This window comes from Vulpes vulpes, chromosome 2 (genome assembly GCF_048418805.1).
Source record: "Vulpes vulpes isolate BD-2025 chromosome 2, VulVul3, whole genome shotgun sequence".
In the NCBI taxonomy this organism is placed as follows: domain Eukaryota; kingdom Metazoa; phylum Chordata; class Mammalia; order Carnivora; family Canidae; genus Vulpes; species Vulpes vulpes.
The window spans coordinates 114,222,207-114,239,053 of record NC_132781.1 but is presented as its reverse complement, the minus strand read 5'-3'; the positions used below and the strand labels follow the sequence as shown (position 1 = coordinate 114,239,053).

Sequence of the window (16,847 nt, the reverse complement as noted above, 5' to 3'; positions counted from 1 at the left end):
GTGTCTAACGGGGCTGAGATTGAAGGGAGGATCTTTCCTTGTATAAAAAACAAAAAAACCCAAAAAAACAAACAACAACAACAAACAAACAAACAAAAAAAACTGCAGAAAGGTAGATGAGGACCTAGTGCATTCCAGGAAGGTAGAGCTGGATTCAGATGTTGGAGGAGTAGAGACAATGTGTAGACCACTCCAGAGATATCTCATGGTGAAGGGAAAGAGGAACATAGTAACAGTAATTTAGAAGTTACCTGAGTTTCTCACCTATTTGGGGATTTTTAGGGATTCCCAAAATTTACAACATAAACTCCATGCTAGCTACATTTTGATGATAACCATGAAAAAACCCAAGTTCTTAGGGGCAAGTAGGGAATAAAACTATTAGGAGGCATCTTTCTTTCTTTCTTTTATTCCATTTTTACATATCCACCTCTGTCATTAAGTCACAATATTTTATCAAAATATACAAATAGCACAGATACTTAAAAATGTATAGCTAAAATTCTAGTTAAACAAGATCAATTGCTACAAGTAGCATGCATAGGTCTTTTATCTTGAATAATGCCTAAAGGGAGACAAATGAGTCATCAAATCAACTTTAAGGGTATAAGAGATTGCTTTGCTTTTCTGTTGTAAGGATTATGCACTTCCTTTTTTTGTTACAGTGTGAAAAGTATGGTAATGAGTGACTTCCACTGATATTGAAATCAACTGAGAATGGGTGGGTGGGGTGGTTCTATTGGCAGGAGTAAGTGATTCTATCTTTGTTGGACTCTACTGTCTATGTTGACAAGATAGCCAGAGTAGGTGTTTTATTAAACCCTCCATCTCAGTGACATGAGCTCTTCTTTACTTTCCATTTTCCTCTTTCCCGAGAATCTCATGCCTAATCAGAATGAATGGATCTGTAAATCTCGAGTTACAAGCTATGTTTATTGTGAAGAATTCCCATAAAAACCCATTCAGGGCTTCCCCCACCACCATTTACACTTCCACAGATGCAAACAGAACAAAACAGGTTAGTGGTTACTTGTCTGTGGCTGAATGAAGTCCACTCCTGCAGAGGGTGAGGCGCTGTTTCAGTCTTGAGACGTCTGTGCTCACTCTGCCTTTGGCCACTCATCAGCTGTTGATGCCCATGTGAAGAGCCATGATTTTGGGCAGTATTAACTTTTCAGGTCTTTTCACATTGCAGAGGAGAACCATTGTGCCAGTAAGTAACTATGGTTAGTAATGACCTCGCTTCAAGAGTGGCCACAGGAGAGGACAGAGAAGCACCGAAGGGTGTAGTTATTAGTGAAGTGGAGGAGTTGGCTTCTGCTGTAGATGCAAAGTCAGTGAGGAGCTAAAAGGTCTCAGCCTGTATTATTGAGTGTTTCTTTTCTTTCCCAAGGTGAAAAGGAATCCAAGGAGCGTCACTGGAACCAGTTCACAGACACAAGACAAATTCCCTTGTGTGTCAGGGGATGTGCTTCAGGATATCAACTTCTCCATCCCTGGGTTAATGAAGGAAAAGTTTCTGAACATGTTCTGGTCCATGCTGTTGATCAGGGCTCTGTCAGCAAATGACAGCCGGGGTTTCTCATTTAAGAATTCTTTGTCGAAATTGCTGCAGTCATACGGTGATTTCTTCATCCGAGTTTAAGGGAAGGGTGGAGGGAAAAAGGGAAGAAAATCAAGCACTGAATTAAAATGAAATATCTTCATTTTTGTTATCTGGGTTCAATCTGTGTATGACCATGTGGGCATTCCAGGTAAACTGAAATAATATTTATAGATGGTCATAGGATTTATGGAACATTTCTAAGATCCTGAGCCATGCCCTTAGCAATGGTACAATTAAATTCATGTCAAGGAACTTCATTATATACATCAAATAGTATCTCATGCTTCTGGTCAATAGTTTGCATGAAACAGGATTGGCAACCTTTGAAACAGTGGTGAGCCCAGATTTGACCTGTAGCCTTTTGGTGTTCAGGGGACAGTTTGGGGAAGGGGAAAAGGGTGGGAGCAGAAGGCAGGACTTTTGCAGATTATATACTCCTGTTCTTTTATCAATATCCTTCACTATTTTTAGTCCTCTGCCCATATTAATTTCATTATTAACCATTTTGGACTGTCTTCTATAGACAGATTGGGACTAGCTCCCATTAAGCCACCTGGTCTATTGGTGCTCGTGAGAAAAGAAAAAGAAAGAATGTAAAAACAAATACCTATTTATAAATACTGCTTTGTATGGTGTACGCTTCAATTTTTTTAGATTATCAAAAGTCACCTTTGTGTATATATGAGTAACTAAGAGTCAGGCTCTTCCTACTCTCAAGAGGGCTCCTGGCTGGTGAGACCAATAGCCTGTGGCCTCTGCCTACAAATAGCTGTTTAGACAACACACAAGGGAAATTCCTTCCTACTGGTAGAATTGAGAATTGTCCTCTAGGGAAAGTGTAGATCAAAAGTCTGATTTTTAGGTGGTTAATATCAAGTTGATTGTAATGTATCATGGAAGTTGAGACATGAATTATATTGTTCTGATGAGCTAAAACAAGGTAAAAATTCATTTTATCACAAATTATTAACTCATAATTTAGGTATGATGCTATTAAAAATAACAAGAGTGCTATAAGCCAGCCTGTAGAACTCTTAGAGCATCCTCAGAGCTTGGGTCAAATGTTGAGACTAACTTTGCTAACCCTGAGAACACAGTTGCCTCCTCTGGCCATCTGCTATCCTGATGAATGGGAGTGGCTCTTTTCTAGAGTGGAGCATCTCACCCACGGAACAGACATAGAGATGTTATCTCTATGCAAAGAGACAGTTGAGATGGTTTATATCTACCTGGGTCATTACTTCTTTTTTCCCAGGAGTCACCAGGAATGGGTAAAGATGGCAAACACACCCCTTTGATTTACTCTTTAAAAAAATCATTTCATGTAAAAATTGTACTAAAATATACCTAACATAAAAATGACCATTTGTACTCCTATTTTAGGAGTACAGTTCGGTGGCATTAAGCGCATGCATTGTTATCAACATCCATCTGCAGAACTTTCTCATCTTAACTGTGTTTTATTTTTGTCTTCACTTTATGGCGGCTTGTTCTGCAAGTGGTCAAGTCACCTTTTCTTACTGAGGTTAGTGACTTTTGCTAGTGAGCATACACATGAGAGTTTAGAGACCTGTCTTTTCTTAAGCTCCAATTTACTTCTTAAACCGAAGAACATGTAACAATCACCATTAGGAGATACAGGTATGTGAATGAATTACAAACATCAAACTCCTTATCTCATCTGAGAGTCACCTGGCACGTGCGTGTTAAGTCTGAGGCATGTACGCCCAGCAACTCCTTTACATGCAGGTACATTTTCATTGCAGAGGTTAGATACTGCAAACAAGAGTAACATCCCCTTGCTCCCCAACCCCCCACCAGCCAAACAACCTGAATTATGGTTAAGGAAGCACCTTCCTCCAAGAACTGAACCCAGGAGGGAAGCTGGGGCCCACACAGGGGTGAGGGGCAGCAGGCAGGCAGCCTTGGGGGTGAGGGGAGCAAGGCAGGAATGGTGGGGAGCCAACAGTCCTGGGTGGGTCCTTACCACTTTAGGCCGGAATGGTGGGTCGATCTCCTTTCTTTCAAGCTCTTCCCAGTTGATCTCCCGAAACAAAGGATGCTGGCGGATGTCTCCCCTCACTCCCAGCCTCTTTTCAGGTTCCCTCACGAACAGCTGAGCAACAGCAGAAAGGGAGCAGTTATTTCTAAAGGGAAGCCTCAGACAAGGTTGCATCTCTTAGTACCTGAGCCTGGCTCCCCAGGAATTTGACTCCATGAAGGTAAAGGCTCAGCGATTTGACACATGCTTTTCTAACCTTATTTTCCTACTTACCAGTGTCACCTGTTGCTTCAAGTCACACCGGTGACAACATTCTCCCTCAATTGAGCCTTCTAAATATTCCGGAATCTGGGCTTTTGCTTCCTTGCTCTTTGCCCTAGAAATGCGGTCTTTCAAGGGGATCTAGACCAATTTATAGAACCTCTGGTAGGTTACCAGACTCTTCGACTCAGTGTCCTCACGTGTAAAGTGAGTAAAGTGTCCTTCCTGTGGGGCTGTTCCGTGGGTGGGATGATACACACACACACACACACAGACACACACACGCACACACACACTGATTCCTGGGGTGTAAAGTGCAACAACATAGAATAAGTGATCAATTGGTTGACTTCCCATTGATCAAGTCTGACTTCTTACAAAGCTGCCTTCTAAGGATAACCATCTTGCTATGAGGAGAAGCTCACTTTGGGGATAATATAAACTAGTTGCCAATAGTCCCCTTGGGACAAGACATCTGCAAATCTGCTGGTAAAGTAATGTTTAATTCAAATCATCTTTAATATTTTTTGACTTGTTTTTTTCCCTACACTGTCCCCTCTCCTGTTACTTTCCTCATGAGGTCAAACTGAACATTGGCCAGGACAGGAAAGAAATCTGGAAACTCTTCGAACTCAAACACAGCAGGTCAAGGGCAGTACCGAATGGGAGAGACCAAGCCTCTTGAGCTAAGAGGCAAGCCACAGGTCCTGAGTGCCTGCAGTGGTTACCCCTTTTTTCATACCCCAGCTAGATGTTTGTTTAGAATGTAACTGCTAGCTACAGGGTGTCTTAAGGACACCATGGGTCCCTGAAACAGAAACCAGAGTGAAATGAAGTGATTTTCCATGAGCTTCTGGCAGGAACTCACCTCCATGAACAACTAATTTACAGGGATCTCTTGCTTTTACTTCCTTTAAGAACAGCCAGTCTATATGTTATCAAACACTGCTTTACTTGTCTTGCCTTCCTATCTGAAAATCTTCAGAGGCTCTACCAAAACCCCCCTCATCCCACAATCCCAAAACTAAAAGAACAAAAACCAACATGCTTGGATGTTGCATTTTCACTTCGTGCAAAGTGAAGTTTTTTTTCCTTTTTTGTAATTATGATAATCTTTTTAAAAGTCCAAGTGTAACACTCATGCAACCACCTAGTACAGCCACATGGCCAGTCACCCTAACTTCCTTCCCCCCTAACCCTATGCTGGCTGCTGAGGTCTCTCAATGGAACTTAAGGTTCAAAGCTCTGTTAGAAAACCACTAACATGAGGTTGTCACCCAAGAGACTTACTACCCACGAGGCTGTGGGCAAGTTTTCTGAGTCTCGAGTTCCTCACCTGTAAAATGCAGGGTGAAGCAAGGTCATCTCTATGCCCTGGTGAGCCCTAGTGTCCTCTGATCGCCTAGTGACCTAGGCGGGCATCCCAGGCTCTCCATGGCCTATGTTGACACAGATCCTTCCATTCCCACTGTACCCCTCTATTTTGTGCAGACATGTCTACTCACTGGATGTGCCACCTGTCTTTCCTACCTTTGTCCTTCACTAGTGACATTTCCATCTTGCAAGGAGGTACTTCTCCCCATATTCTGCTCCTATTTCCTTCTCCTCATCTTTATTTTTTTTTATTTTTTCTCTTCTCTTCATCTTTAAATCCAAGCCCACCAGTCATGGTGACATTATACTCCCTCTTCTTTGTGAAGCTTTCTTTGATTACGTTAACTCTGGTGAGCTCTCCCTGCCCTTCAAGTCAAGCTCACGGTCATATGGTTGATTCTCTGACTCATTCCAAGCAATGTTCTTTGAGAGTCAGGGATGATGCTAGATGTCTCAGCTATATCATCCTGATTTTAAAAACAGATTCTAAAAGCAGATATCATTGTCCCATTGTCAGCTGAGGAAACTGAGGCTCAGAGTAGCTATGTAACCTGCACAAGATCACAGATCCAGCCCTAGTCAGGGGTAGAGTCTAAATTATAAGCAGCCCCTTCTTGCTCTGGTGTTGAATTAGTCTCTCCTCTAGGCTCCACAGAACATCTGAATATTTTTCCATCATTAGAGAAAATATCACTATATATATATTTTTAAACAGTATTTTTGTTTTACCAGAGTATAAGCTCTGAGGGAAGACACCATTTAAGTTTCTCTTTCTTACAGAACCTTGCACAGCCATGCAAAAAGTAGATGCTCAATAAATGTTTGTTGAGTAAGTGAGCAAGCTATCCTTCTACTTTATTACTTGCAGACCATGTCTTCAGTCTCAGCTTCTGTTAGCCTCTTGTTTTTAGCAATAGAACAGCATATAGAAAAGGCACCAAGGTCACACAGTAAATATTTTTCCTGCAGACTCAAACACCAGTGTAAGTCAACAGATGGAAAGCAGATTGAGGGGCACTTGGGTGGCTCAGATGATTAAGCGTCTGCCTCCTTCATCTCAGGTCATGATCCCAGGGTCCTGGGATCAAGCCCTGCATTGGGCTCCCCTGCTCAGTGGGGAGTCTGCTTCTCCCCTCTGCTCATGCTCTCTCTCTCTGTATCTCTGTCTCAAATGAATAAAATCTTTTTTTTTAAACCAGCAGATTGATTTCTTAGAAGCAGAGGGAATAAGTGATTTGCCCTGTATCTCTTCCCTTGAAACAACCATAATATCCTATTGACCTCTACTTCTTAAGGATATTTTGATGAAATAAGATGAGAGGGAAGATGTGAGTGCCTTGAGCATGGACCAAAACGTAGCTTGTGTTGTTATAATTAAAGGCTTCAGTGAATTAAATTAGAGGTAACTGCCCCAGGCCACATGTACACCATGCTGTCTCCCATTAGATTTTCCCAGTACCATGTGTGGCATTTGTACCTAGAGCATCATGACACAGCTTTCTGAGCCTGGTCTATGTACCTGTGAAATTAAATATATATTTAAAAAGACATGTAATGAGACTATAACATGATCCCCAGCTTCAGGACTCAAATTTCCTTCTAGTTTTGCACAAGAGTAAATCACTGTCTTCTCTGGCCTGCGGCAAATCACTCCTCCTCCTCCCAGGTCCTGAAGATGACTGGTGAACTCACAGGAGGCCATTGGCTCTGTGCCTTGGATGCTGCACGGGGGGACTCAATGTTCATGAATAGAGACTTGCTTTTGTCCACAAACGCTGCCAGAGAGTGGTTTACATTTATAGGAAACAGCACACCTCGTACATGAATGGCCAGGATGCAGCTGGAGTTTGTTTAAACTTATCCGACTGTCTGGGCTAGAACATCAGTGCTGGGCTGCTGAGGATGGTCACCAGCATGTAGTGCCCATCCTGGAAGTGCTCTCCCCTCTTCATTCCCTTGTCAGATACACCTTTCTACAGAAAGGAGAGGTGGTTCTGTTTGAGATCATTCATTTTCCAGCAGTTTCCAAATAAACAAGCAGAACATACTGGATGAATGAATGAGGGGTGTTTCTTTGGCAAGAGTCAACTGAACAGCAGTGTCCCTTTTGTAATTCCTGACAGAGCACAGCCTCCTCCACTGTGTAGCTGTTCAGGACACCACATGCATCCATGCCCTACAAGGGCTAAAAGGGATAGAGGCTGACATTGCTGCTGCTGCTGCTGCTGCTGCTGCTGTAACAGATGCCACTTTTTCAGAGGACCCATTTCTTCTGGGTTTTACAACATTATATATAATCCTCTAGAGGAAGTTTCTCAGAAATGTTACTACCTTTGATCTTTGCAGAAAATGGATCTCAAGGATGTGGGATCAAAGTTATAGAGCAAATGGGGAGCAGAGATGAAACCAGAAGCCAGTCTTATTGTCAGCAAATGGCATGATGGAAACTAATTTTTATCAGCCCAACTGCTGGAACACAGGAGAGGACTTTCTTTCTCATGCAGCAAAGGACAGGGAATTTTTACTAACTCACATGGGAAAGAATAAGCCCCATCTCCTCCACAGGGATTTAAAACCATGTTCACCAACCAGCCCTTCCCTCCAGCGTTCTTTGTCTCCAGTTGTCTTGGTTTCTGCTCTGTTCAACAAGATTTATTTTCCACTGGGACAGCAAATCTTTTTCCTGCTATTGAAACTGCACCTGATTTTGGTTTTGGTATTTGTTAGCCTTTAGCCTTAGATTTTATTTTGTTTTTACACTTTTTTATTTTGAAGTAATTATAGTGTCTTGGTCTGCTTGGGCTGCTATAACAAAATGCCATCGACTGAGTGGTGGCTTAAATAGTAAACATTTATTATAGTTCTAGACGCTAGAAGTCCAAGATTGAGGTGCCAGCCTGGGCAGTTTCTGGTGAGGACTCTCTTCTTATCTTGCAGGTGGCCACCTTCTTGCTATGTCCTCACATGGCCTTTCCTTGGTAAGTGCACTTGGAGGGAGCAAAATCTTTCTCTTCCTCTTTGTATAACTGTACTAGTCCATATGGTCCCACCCTCATTATTTCATCTATGCCTAATTAGGTCCCAAAGGCCTCACCTCCTATAATCATCACTTTTGGGGGTCAGGGTTTCAACATAGAAATTTGAGGTGGGCACATTCAGTCTGTACAGATAGATTCACAGGATGTTAAGAGCTAGTACAGGTGTCCTGAGTACCCTTCACCGAGTTTCCACTAATGCTTACGTCATATGTGATGACAGTGTGACACCAAAACCAGGAGATTGGCATTGATACAATATCTATGTCTGGTTCTCTGTCACTTTATGTCCTATGCAGATTGGGGTAACTACCATGACACACACGATACGGAACTGTCCTGTCAGCACAAAGCTGTCCCTTGGGATACCCCTTTACAGTCATACTCCCTAACCCCCACTGCCACTAATCTGATTTCTGTCCCCACAATGTCCTTTCAAGAATGTTACACAAGTGGACTCACATGGTATGCGGCCTTTTGAGACTGCATTTTTTTCACTCAGTATAATGCCATACAAGTGGTTTTGTGCATCAATAATAGTTCATTCCTTTTTACTGCTGAGTAATATTCCATACATGTGACTTGTCATCTTTCCTCCTCCAACTGGATGCCTTCTTTCTTCCCCCCACCTCCACCAGTCCTTCTGTCCTTTAAAACCATCACTCCCAGCATTTACTTTTGATTAACTCCACCTGGCCCCATTACTCCTTCACCCTTCTTCCTCACTGGGAGCTCTTCCAGAACCCAAGGAGGAGCTGGGTTTGGGAAGCACAGCTGTTGAGCTTTATGGAACACCAAGAGATGAAGGTGGATCATCTACAGGCAGCCCCTACACTCTTTCCTTATTTCCTTCTTCTGGTGGGTTTTGTGGGCTCAGGCCTTCCCAGTGTACCCTCACACCACAGATTGAAGTGTGTCCCCTCAAAATTCATACATTGAAGCCCTAACCCCCGAAGTGAGTGGGCCTGGAATGAGGGAGTAATTAAGGTTAAATGAAGTCATATGGGCAGGAAGCTGGTCCAATAGAATTAGCATTCTTCTAAACAGAAACAGCAGAGAGCTCTTCACCTGCTGTGTGAGGACATGGCAAGAAGGTGCCTGCCTGCAAGCCGGGAAGAAAGCGTTTACCAGAAACTGACCCTGCTGGACCTTGCTTTTGGACTTCCAGCCTCCAGAACTGTTAGTAAATAAATTTGTTAGAGTCTGAGTACCTCAGTCTGTGATATTTCATTATAGCAGCTGGAGCCAACTAACCACCTTAAGTCCTTCGGAGGGCAATGTGTAAAATAACAGCAGCAACTCTAAAAATGTTTGAACTTGCCTTTATGTAAAGCAAAATTGTTCCCGTTCCTGCTAACTTTGTTTTTACTGTAGTCATATTTTTAACTGGCTAATTTTGAAATCAGCTTTCATTTTATATGTATTGTTCAGTCATTAAGTGTATTTAATTGGTCGTTCTGAGAGTTTTCTAGGTTTATGGCTTGTTTAGATAATAGAAATGGAAAGCTGAAATTGAACTGAGTCAGATTTTAAATGCCATCAGCCTTGGGCTAGGTGTCCTGGGAGGGCTTTGTCAGCACTTCAGATTCAACATCTTGATTCCTGAGGGGGAGCTTTAGAGTTGCCTCAACATTTCAAAGACTAGACAAGTTGTTGGTTGTATGAGAGCGGGAGAAGCGGATGCCTTTTACATTTAAGTCCAAATAGTTCATAAGAAACAAGTAGACTAGTGGAAAAAAAAAAAAAAAGATGGACCTGGTAATCTTTTTAAGTTTAGATTTAAAATCCACTGGTATGTTCTGATGTTGAAAAGTCTTATTCCCATTTCTCAATATAAAGACACCAAGGCTGAAAATTATTTACCTAAATGATTTTTTAAAGCAAGCTGAGATAGGAGGTGTCAGAATTCAAAACACCTGTATTCTTGGCCCACTTCTTTTAGAGTTGTTAGCTTCTTGATCACGCTAGTACATCTTTCCTTGATCTAAGTAGCTGTCAGGACAGCTCATTGGGTGCAGGTGGTTGTTATATGTAATAGGATTTGTAGTACTGTGATTTATGTTTTTTTTTTTGTACTTATACACTGTTTTGCATCCTACAAAAAGGTAAACTAAGACTGCCTAAAATCAAAAATTTTTAAAGATTATTATTTAGGGAGAGAAATTGTGGTGGGGGGAGTAGCAGAGGGAGAGTGAGAGAGAATCCGTAGCCGACTCTGCTGAGCACGGAGCCTAACGCAGGGCTCAATCTCACAACTCAGATCATGACATGAGCTGAAATCAAGAGACACTTCACTGACTGAGCCACCCAGGTGCCCCTAAAATCTAAATCTTTAATGACGGCTCTCAGGTGCTTCTTATGTCCCCACATGAGTTTATCCGAGGAGCTCCCAGTTCCCATCTGTGGCATTACCAGTTCTGCACTGATTCTGGGCTATCATGGATAGGGGTCTGACTCCTGCTTTGGTGGTGATTTCTGGGGACTGCTGCAGAGGTGGTGACAGTCTGAATTCTGAGTTATAGGGTGAAAAATGCATCCATTTTTTTTTTCCAGTGAACAGAGGAAAGGGATGTGGCAGGGGAGCTGGTCTGCATCATTTTAAATACTGCCTAAGAGGTTCACTCAACAGGCAGCGAGCAGTGAGTTGGAGCATCATGAAAGTGGAGTTTGGTACAGTAGCTGGGCCAGGGAATAGACTGAACAGCCTGTGTATCAAGGGCTGCCACCAAAAATGTCCCCACCAAATGGTACTTTGAAAAGACCCACTAGAATGTTCCACAATAGTGGTGGCCTTAACAACCCACCAGGTTCAGAGCATGAAGCCACCCAGACAAAAGAACAATTGTTTCTCCTTATCCCTCCATTCTCTCCCTACTTTTAACTGGGTATGACCTGAAATAGAAACTCAAGAATTAGGAAGAGAACAGTTGGAGGACACAGCTGACCACAATATGACCACATTCCCTTTTCCAAAGGTGAGTGGCTGCCAGCCCTGAACATGATGGAGGAGAGGGATTAGAAGTCTTTGCTTTAGGGATTAGGTTGATGTGATGACTTCTGTCTGGGGTTGAACAGTTTTAATTTCTAAACTGAGATTTTTATGGCTTAGGAATGATGAAAGATTTGTCTCTCACTGAAGAGTGAACGGAAAAGTCGCACGTTCTGTTCAGGTGGGAAGGGGAAGATTAACTGGACCAATGGGTTTAAAGGGCACAATGGGAAACCAAAGGTTGAGTTTGAAGCCACAAATTGTGCTTGTGAATGGGCCAGTTATATCTGAGAGTGAGGGCATTCGAGAGTCATGGAACTCGGAATGCCTGGGTGGTTCAGTGGTTGAGCATCTGCCTTTGGTTCAGGTGGTGACCCCAGGGTCCTGGGATTAAGTACCCCATCAGGCTCCCCAAAGGAAGCCTGCTTCTCCCTCTGCCTGTGTCTCTGCCTCTCTGTGTCTTTCATGAATAAATAAATAAATAAAATCTTAAAAGAGTCATGGAACTAGTTTTTGGGCCTTTCTTGTGTAAATTATGCCCGTGAATGTTTATCTTCTCATTTTGGTATCTAATGTCCATCCTATTGGTAACTCAGTTGACGCAGATGGTTGATTCCCATTTAAACCCAGTTTGAAAGGACTGTTGTTTACCATATATAAATCAGAGCTTAGATCTTTCTGGGAGTACCAATCAGAATACCTAATACTAATCCTATGGAGTCTCCTTGACTTCATTTCTTACCTTCACTAAAAGGTCCTTCGCCTCCTTCTCAAGCCATCGAGGGTAAAAGGGATTGTCCATGCGGATGGAGTGGAAAAGCTCTTCTTCATCTTGCCCATGGAAGGGTGACTGACCAATTAGCATCTCATAGAGGAGAACTCCAAATGACCACCAGTCAACAGAATGGTTATATTTCTGACCCAGCAAGATCTGTGACCAAGAGGTAGAGGTGTAATTAATAAACATGAGGTGGATGAGTGAAAACCCTGCTTGAACTTTTCAACACCACTCAGTAAATAGTTGATGGCGATGACACTATGTGGTTTTAACACACATCACAGTGAAAACTGTATCTTTTGAGAAGCTAATGATCGGATAGAAATGAGTGGGCAGTGCCAAACTGAGCAAACGTTTTTTGATTTTAATTTCCACTTTTCCTCTGGCCTTATGTGCAACAACTGACTTGTGCAATTGGCCTTCATTTTCCCACCTGGGATGTGAGGACTTAGGTGGTAGACTTAGACCTAAGCAAACTGGTATCTGTGCTCTCCTGTGAGTGGCTAAACCAAACCCACCTGTTTTACTGACTTCTGCTGACCTGAGACTTTGCATAAACTTTCAGTAGGTAATCACACATCCAGATAAGTCATCTGATCAAATCCATTCCTTAAAACCTGTCCAGACACAGTTGTATGACTAAGGAGTTCCATCTATGGTTTCTGTTAAAAAGTCAGATATAGTGGGGCACCTGGGTGGCTCAGTCGGTTAAATGTCTGACTCATGGTTTTGGCTTGGGTCATGATCTCAGGGTTGACAGATTGAGCCCCGTGTTAGGCTCCACACTGAACCTGTCTGGGATTCTTTCTCTCCCTCTGCCCTGCACTTACCCCCTCTTCGCAGCTTAAGTTCTCTCTCTTAGAAAAAAAAATTAGGGAGTATGCCTAGCTCAGTGGCCCCCCTGTATAACAGTCTAGGATAACAGACTTCAGATTCAGAAATCCTCTGAGAGTAATGTCCAGCTTGACAGCAGTGCTTTGAGTAGAACTGATCTGATCTGTCCTTTAGGGACCTGGGTTTAAAGTCTGGGATCCCACCTAACAAAAGATTTCTACCCTTTTACCAATCCACTCTCCTGGTGGGAAAGACTTTGTATTCTGGCCTTTCAGCTGCTTCCTTGTTTAATGTTGGAAGGTAGAGAGCATACACGTGACTCTGCTCGATGCTTGTCATCCTAACAAACCAAGCTGTGACCTTCTCTAAAACTGTGCAAGTGTCCATCAGCAGATGAATGGATAAACAGTGTGGTCTATACATGCAGTGAAATATTATTCAGCCTTAAAACAGAATGAAATCCTGACACATGATACAATCTAGATAAACCTTGAGGACATTGTGCTAAGTGAAATAAGGCAGACTAAAAAAGACAAATACTGTAAGGATTCCACTGATATGAGGTCCCTAGAAGAGTCTTATTTATAGGGACAGGAAGGAGAGTGATGGTTGCTGGGGTTTGGGGAAATGGGGAGTTGTTTAATGGATATAGAGTTTGAATTGTGCCAAATAAAAAAATTCTAGAGACTGGCTGTACAATAATGTGAATGTATTTAATACTAACTGAATAATATTCTTAAGAATGGTAAAATGGTATATTTTATAGTATATATATTTTGCCTCAATTAAAACCAGTACACAGTAGGAATACAATAACAATTTGCTAAATGAAGAAGAGGAGATTAAGATTTGTAGGGAATCAGAAAAGACCCCGAATAGCCAGAGGAATATTGAAAAAGAAAACCAATGCCAGGGGCATCACAATGCCTGATTTCAAACTGTATTACAAAGCTGTGATCATCAAGATAGTGTGGTAATGGCACAACAACAGACACATAGATCAATAGAATGGAGTAGAGAACCCAGAAGTGGATCCTCAACTCTACAGTCAACTCATCTTTGACAAAGCAGGAAAGACTATCCATTGGAAAAAGGACAGTCTCTTCAATAAATGGTGCTGGAAAAATTGGACATCCACATACAGAAGAATGAAACTGGACTGTTCTCTTACACCAAACACAAAGATAAACTCAAAATGGTTGAAAGATCTAAATGTGAGACAAGAATCCATAAATCCTAGAGGACAACACAAGCAACATCCTTTTTGAACCTAGGCTGCAACAACTTCTTGCAAGACACATCTATGAAGGCAAGGGAAACAAAAGCAAAGATGAACTATTGGGACTTAAGATAGAAAGCTTCTGCACAGTGTAGGAAACAATCAACAAAGCTAAAAGACAACCTACAGAATGGGAGAAGATATTCACAAATGACATATCAGATAAAGGGCTAGCATCCAAGATCCATAAAGAACTTATTGAGCTCAACACTCAAGAACCAAACAATCCAGTCATGAAATGGTTAGAAGACATGAACAGACATTTCTCCAAAGAACACCTCAGCCAGCAGAAAGGATGAACACCCACCATTTGATTTGATGTGGATGGAACTGGAGGGTATTGTGCTGAGTGAAATAAGTCAATCGGAGGACAATCATCATATGATTTCACTTATATGTGGAATATAAGAAATAGTGAAAGAGATTATAAGGGAAGGAGGGAAACTGGGGAAAAATTAGAGGGAGACAAACCATGAGACTCCTGACTCTGGGGAACAAAGTGTTACAGAAGGGGAGGAGGGTAGGGGGATGGGGTGACTGGGTGAAGGGCACTAAGGAGGTCACTTGATGGGATGAGCACCGAGTGTTATATGTTGGCAAATTGAACTTAAATAATTTTTTTTTTATGGGATGCTCAGGTGGTTCAGTGGTTGAGCATCTGCCTTTGGCTCAGGTCGTGAACCGGGGTCCTGGGATGAAGTCCCACATTGGGCTCCCTGCAAGGAGCCTGCTTCTCTCTCTGCCTGTGTCTCTGCCTCTCTCTCTGTGTCTCTCATAAATAAATAAATAAATCTTTAAAAAATATTTTTTTAAAAAAAGAGAAAATCATTGTCTTTCACAATTGCCACTTCCAGGATGGGTTGGGGACAAGCTGCTTTATTACCCAATAGGGAGAAGTGATAATAGTATTGAAGCACAGGATTAAAAAGTGAGACTCTTGGGATGGCCATCCTTCCCGCCCCACAATTTGAGGCCTACCTCAGTGGGCCTCCCTGTGTGAACATATACTCATAAATACACGAATGTTATTTTACTGTTAGAATTCCTCGTTTGAAATGGAATTTTTTCTTACATGGACCTATGGAATGAATAATAGAAGTACTATTCAAAAAGCACTGGTTGCTTTTGGAAAGGAAAATGATGCTACATTCTAGACATTCCATGTCCTGGTGCTGGCGAGGCTTGTGATGCAGCAGAATGATGTGCATAGCTGCCATCTCTGACCGCTACCTGACTCCAGGCCTGTCCTGGGGAATCAGATACATCTGATATGAGTCTCAGGGATATGGCAGGAGTGTCTCTAACACAAGAGTTGATAAACCACAATGCAACTGTGTCAACCATGCAAAATGTTGTGGGTTCTCTCTCTGGCTCAGTCCCTCATGGTGTAGTTTGGGGCAGATTCTTTCACGGCCCCGCCCCTGCATCTCATTTGTGAAAAGTGGTGATAACATTTGGCTTATTACTGGGTTGCTGGGAGAACCCAGTGAAAAATAGGCAAGACCGCGTGCTGCATCCTACGGAAATGACTATATGTCCTAGGATAAAGACCTATCTTGGTCAACTGGTACCCATTTGTGAAAATAAAGACTAAGTTGCAGACAGATGTTTGCAATCTGCGGCTGACTTCCAGCATAAAAAAGCTAGCCACCATCTGTAACTCAGTTTTTAAATACAAAAGTTGAAGTTTAGAGAAGATGTAGTATTCCTTAAGGGAAAGTTTAAAAGTAGATGCAGGGAGAGAGATAAAGAAAACAAAGTTGTGTGCATTTGCATGTACACAATCTTCATTCAGATGAATTTGCCTTAAAAGGGTTGGGAGTGGGGGTGGGGGTGGGGGAGGGGGTGGAGCAGGAGTGCTTCACATGCAATTCTCAGGACATGTCAGAAGGGGGAGCCAAAGCAACCAGAAACTGCTCTGAGCTTCAGGTCTTCATAAACCACTTGATCTGGAAGGACAGATGAAATTTGGAAGACAGGACACAGCTGTGGTGGAAATTAAGTTTTCTAAAGCTAGGTGATGTTCTTTTTGTTTTTGATTTTTTTTTAAAGATTTTATTTCAGAGAGAGCTAGTGAGAGAGAGAGAGAGAGAGAGAGAGCGCGAGCGCATTGTGCCAGTGCACAAGCAGGGAGGAGGGGTAGAGGGAGAAGCTGATTCCCTGCTGAGCAGGGAGCCTGATGCAAGACTCCATCCCAGGACCCTGAGATCATGATCTGAGCAGAAGGCAGATACTTAACCAACTGAGCCACCCAGGCGTCTATAAAGCTAGGTGATGTTAATAAAGAATTTGTCTTAAGTAGGGAGGAAGAAGCACAAAGCAGACTCACACAGCCACAACAGAAAGTCTGCAGAAATATGCTGACGTGCATTAGGTGTTTGCCATAAGTTATGTGTTTTATTTATAAGAACTGAGGCCCAGGTCCTGTGATCCCTATATAACAAAGGGTGTGATTGGACTTCAGGTGGTTACCTGTCTTATTTAAGATCTCTTAGTGAGCTGAAGTGATATTCTGAAACCTGATCCTTTCATATTTAATGTCTCCTAGATTAAACCGCAACCTAACATGGCTATGCTCACATTGTCCATATTTTTTAAAGAAACTGGTAGAGAAACAATGGCTGGAGTGGCTCCTTTTTCTGTTTCACAGCCTCTGCTGCCTTTTTATGGCCTCATCATCTTTTGTCCT

The 16,847-nt window shown here is 42.3% G+C and overlaps 1 protein-coding gene across 4 annotated transcripts in view; it reads right to left on the bottom strand.

Moving 5' to 3' along the window:
- Positions 1 to 393: 393 nt before the first annotated feature.
- Positions 394 to 16,847, bottom strand: part of PRKCQ (protein kinase C theta) — a 173,126-nt gene continuing 156,672 nt past the window's right edge. For all 4 annotated transcript variants that reach the window (XM_026016774.2, XM_072749605.1, XM_072749604.1 and 1 more), the window contains 3 exons: positions 12,010 to 12,198; positions 3,594 to 3,722; positions 394 to 1,629 (listed from right to left, as the gene is read on the bottom strand). In XM_026016774.2, coding sequence (XP_025872559.1) covers positions 1,474 to 1,629; positions 3,594 to 3,722; positions 12,010 to 12,198 — 474 coding nt within the window. In that variant the 3' untranslated portion in view covers positions 394 to 1,473. The remainder of the gene's footprint in view (positions 1,630 to 3,593; positions 3,723 to 12,009; positions 12,199 to 16,847) is intronic.